This window comes from Vulpes lagopus, chromosome 6 (assembly GCF_018345385.1).
Source record: "Vulpes lagopus strain Blue_001 chromosome 6, ASM1834538v1, whole genome shotgun sequence".
NCBI lineage: Eukaryota > Metazoa > Chordata > Mammalia > Carnivora > Canidae > Vulpes > Vulpes lagopus.
In genome coordinates, this window is record NC_054829.1 from 39,728,037 (window position 1) to 39,733,123 (window position 5,087).

At 36.2% G+C, this 5,087-nt stretch overlaps 1 protein-coding gene across 2 annotated transcripts in view; it reads right to left on the reverse strand.

Annotated features, from left to right (window-relative positions):
• The window catches only part of KIAA0586 (KIAA0586 ortholog), a 110,497-nt gene extending 105,748 nt beyond the window's left edge, over positions 1–4,749 (reverse strand). The window contains exons 1-3 of one of the 2 annotated variants that reach the window (XM_041759860.1): positions 3,699–4,749; positions 2,715–2,785; positions 642–711 (exon numbers count right to left, since the gene is read on the reverse strand). In XM_041759860.1, the coding sequence (XP_041615794.1) occupies positions 642–711; positions 2,715–2,785; positions 3,699–3,897 (340 nt within the window). In that variant the 5' untranslated portion in view covers positions 3,898–4,749. The remainder of the gene's footprint in view (positions 1–641; positions 712–2,714; positions 2,786–3,698) is intronic. The other variant, XM_041759861.1, reaches the window with a different exon arrangement.
• Between the last annotated feature and the right edge of the window lie 338 nt (positions 4,750–5,087).

Sequence of the window (5,087 nt, forward strand, 5' to 3'; positions counted from 1 at the left end):
GACATTTTGCTTAAACTCAAAAGAGAAAACTGCTTAGATAAAAATAAAACTACATTTAAGAAAAATCATTAAATTTCCTCAAAGCATATTTTTAATCTATTATCTTACCAATGACTACTCAAAACTTGAATTCAGAGATTATAAATTTTTTTTATAAATATTTAATACCAAACCTATGGAACAGTTTAGAAATTATAAAATTACCTTTACAATTACAAATCTTTTTCCAGATTTTAAGGATTCCATTAATAGCTTAATTTGGAAGGAAAAGCTAATTCAAATGAAGTAATCAAAATAAGAAAAAAACTGTAAGCCCGTGTAATGAAAGTCTTTAAAAAAAAAAAAAAAAAAGAATGAATGTCTTAAAATCTAAAGATCTAAAATTCTATCCTTACAACAAAATCCTGACACATAAAACATAGATGAGCCATGAAGACATGCTAAGTGAAATAAGTCAATCATAAAACTAGACTTGGGAAATGGAGAGTAAGTGTTTAAGGAGTACAGAGTTTCAAATGAGGAAAATGAAAAAGGTCTGGAAATGGATGGTGGTGATAACTGCATTAATGTGAATGTACCTAATGCCACAGAACTGTAAGACTTAAAAAATATGGTAAAAAAATGTAAATCTATTCTTTTACCTTTTTGTCTGTTGCTCTCTTCCAGTTTATCCAGAGGCAACTCTTGCACTGCAACATCTTTAGAAGAATCCTTTGAGATATGAAAGGAAAAATGAAAGACTAAAAAAAAAAAAAACCAAACCTTTATGATTTATTACTTACCAAGTACCATTTGTGGCTATGTGATACTGTGTTCCAGGAGGGCAGGATTGTGTGCTTTTAGACTCTTCATTTCCAGAACCACCATAATGTTTAGGTACCTTGAAGGTACTCAAGATTTTGTTGAATGAGTAAATGAACAAGCAAGCAACCAGTGGCCCTGAAATTCAGATTCAAACCTCAATTTGCCATGTCTAGTAGCCTGACGCATATAACAATTTAGCTGCTACAGTTTAATGTGAAAATCTGATTCATTTTGAGTCAAACAGAGTGCATAAGATGGCCAACAGTGACACAACATCACAAATTAATCACAGCACTCTTTATCCCTGAGCTTGTAATGTAGTCTCAGGAGGCTTCTCAACAAGTAAATAGCTTTCTGCTCACATGTGCAACCCTAGACTTCATTTCTAAGATTCTATGAGTGCTGAGACACCATAACTTCTAAAGTACTAGGTTCATTCAGTGTTGCTCTTCACCTTCCTTAGACACATCTTTTTTTGCCTGCTAAATCAGAAAAGAGTAAAGAGAAAATCATAAGAGGAAGGTGATCAGGCTATCCCCTGACAAACAAGTCTTAACTTCCTGCAAACCATGAGTGAGACTAACAACTCAACAAAATGCATCTGGGACATTAATACAAAGACCTCCTACAAATGAGTAAGAAAAAGTACAGCATGTAAATATGTAATACACAAAAGAATAAGGATGGCAATATACATGGAAAAATTATTATTATTAATAATAAGGGTATTAATAAAAAATACAAAATAAAATGAGATGCATTTTTTACCTATCAAAATGGCAAAAAGTGTTTTTTTGTTTTTTGTTTTTGTTTTTTGTCTAATTCTAGTAATGCCCATATTGGTAAAACTAGGGAAAAATAATACTGCTAATTCCACTCATGAGCTTGTTGAAGAATGTATACTGATACAGTCTTTCCAGAGACAATTTATATAATAGTATATCCATCTGGGAAATTATTTAGATAATGTAATTCAAACACCATTAATCATTAAATAAGAACTACTCAAAAAAGAAACAAAAAACCAACTCAAAGACTACACATTTATGCAGGAACCAATTATGGCACATAACTATACATTTTTATTGTAAATTTTTTACAGAGTTGATCAGTAAACAGTTTCAATTTCATTCTTAGTTTACCAGTTTCAATTTTCAAGATAATATATTGTGAAACTCTCTTCTTTAAAGACTTGTTAAATTGACAATCTACAGTCAACATTATGATTAGTGATCAAAATCTATTTAGACTGGATAAACAAAATATACTTATCATCAAATATTTTCAATATTATAAAGGTCAAGATGAGAATTTCATGTTATTGTTTCTTAAAGACCTCTCAAAAAACTATACAAGGGATCCCTGGGTGGCTCAGCGGTTTAGCACCTGCCTTTGGCCCAGAGCGCGATCCTGCAGTCCCAGGATCGAGTCCCATGTTGGGCTCCGGCGTGGAGCCTGCTTCTCCCTCCTCCTGTGTCTCTGCCTCTCTCTCTATGTCTATCATAAATAAATCTTAAAAAAAAAAAAACTACACAAAAGACCTCACCTTAGTTTGAATGACATGTAATCACACCTCACTTTTTAAAAATGATGTTGTTACTGGTTCTTTATCTTTACTGAACAGTATATTGAGTCTCTGGTCTAGAACACCATTTTCTTAGATAAGAGCAGAGCTTCTTTTCAGTTACAATATTTCTGTCAGTGACATCTTAGTAATGAGTATTTTTGATTCTATTGAAGACTTTTTGTTTATTGTCTCAAATACTATTCCGGTCACAATTGTATTTCTCTTGGTAAGTGAAATTTAAGCAAAAACAAAGCCTGTTGCTCATCAAACCTGACTTAAGAACACATTACTCAACAATACTGAAAAGTTTAAAATGAATGTAATTAAGAATTCTTTTGCTTACACTTTCTGATACCATAGAAATTTCTAATGGAGGCTGTTGATAATTTCTAGCAGAAGTCAAGTCTGATGAACCTAACAAAACAAAGGAATCAATTTTAGTGATTTTAAAATCAGAACCATATCTTTAGAAACCGTACAGGCATGATTCAAGAACTATAAACTCCGTATTAATGCAAAATCTAAATTGGAAAGCCACTTTTCATGCAGTAAACTTAAACTGTAATTAAAATACATCCTGATGAAGGTTTTGCAGCTGATAACTTTGGAAAATAAGGATCAGAACTGACAATCAAGTGAGATAATTGTTTTAAAATATACCGTTACAATGTCGGATTTGGACAAACTATGGGTAGAATCATTTGCCAGGAATAAAATATGTACATACTATAAAAGCAGGCCTTTAGTATGCTGCATCTCCCCCAAAGCACATTATATAAGCATTTTTTTGTTTTTGCACATATATTCATTAATTTGATCTTTATGATTATCACTGAAATGGGAAGAGCATATGTTTTCTTCATTTTCACTGAACTCCAGACAGGTTAAGTGAATTGAAACATGGAAAGTCATCAAAAGGCAGAAGTTATGTTGTTCTACTACGCCAAACTGAATAACACTATCCAAACAGAAGGTAGAGTACTGGGTAAAAAGCCCTACCCATGAACAATAAACACATCATATTACTTAAGTGCGTCCACCCTAGATGTGAACGAGAACAATGTGCAAAAACCACACAAGGAAAAAACACAGTAGGAAGTGTTTCATTCATCCCGCCTATTGGATAGGATTCCATTAGGCTGACTCTGCTAGCCACGGTCCCAGGGAAAGGGGTTAGCTTTCAAACACCTATACAATCTAGACGTATCACAGGTTTGAGAATTTAAACGTTAAAAATCCTCTATAAATTTCGAAACTCACACACACACACACACAATGAAATGAAAATAAAGATCTACAAAAGCGAAAGCTATTCGGAGTCACATACCACGTAACGTTCCAGTCAAGCTAGCCTCGGTTCTAAGAGGAAGACGTTTATTTGCAGACAACGCTGGAGGAACACAGGGCAACTCCTCTTTCGGCAAAGCCAAATTCTCTCCCTGATTTGGAGAAACTACCTCACGAAGTCTCCTCGCTGGTATTTTAACCCTTCTTTTCTTTTCCGGGCTAAACTCAGTGCCTTTCATATTACGGGTAACAAAACTAGTCCCACAATTATGAATAGAATTTCTTCTGGGTCCATAAAACTTCGGAACGAAATTTTCACCACTTTGAGGACTTGGGCGGGGGGAGGGGAGGTAAGGAACGAGGGAGGAGTATGATAAAGGGGAATTTTAAGTGATTTCAAAACATGCAGTCATCAACCTTTAAATAAAACAATGTCTAAGATTATCCGCAGAGCCAGAAATTCCCATTTGGTATTTAATCCAGAATTAGAGACCACTGGAACATCCTATTTGCCCATTAATCCTACTCAGTCCATGAATGCACACGCCAATGAGTCGGAGAGTGAGGATGACAAGAGAATGGCCGCACGAGCAATAATAACCCTAACAATGCAGAGCACTTTCCAAGCCAGGAGCTGGCGGTGCAAGACCAAACAGATGTGGAGGCGGAGTTACGATCTATGGAGAAGCAGGAATCAAGCAAGTAAAACTGACAATGCTTTTTTGTTTTTTTAATCACCCATATATGAAGCTTAATAGCTTTCTTCGGCCGCAGAGTCTTACACACGCCTCCAGGTGCAACCTCGGACACCTAAATTCACCCCTCTTCGTCTCCCGAACGCTCGGCAACCCGCAGTCGCACCTAAACCCTGACAACAGCTTCAGTTGCCCACGAGGCAACACCCACTTCCCTTTAAGCCGGCCCTTGAGACACAATACGCATGCGCGCCAAGAAAAACTCTCGTCCAAAACATCCAACCAAAAAGCTGAACGCTCTCCGGTGCACCTGCATCCCTCTCCGGGTGGAAACAAACTCCCAACGTAGAAGGTTTAAAACGTGCGAATTTGGTTTTATTTTTTTTAAGCAGTACATTGCCACCACAAGACGTAAACATTGAATAAAACCAGAGATTCTCATCGAAGGTTCGCACAGGTCCCGACCTAACCCGTAATACTATTTCTGTTGATTAGGGACTGTTTACATAGTAGCTCCTGAAGACCGTTAGGGACAGGAAATTAAGTAAATTAGTTTGGCAGAACATCTCGACAGATTCGGGTGGTTGTTGGCGTGGGAGTCAGGAATAAAGAGCACTGACTGAGCATATAACTATAAAATTTAATCCATAGAGAATTTTAGAATCCATTGGAGATAGCGGCTATTCCTGCGGAGTGCCCAGCATTATAACGAATCCGCGTCTCCCAGTCTAAGG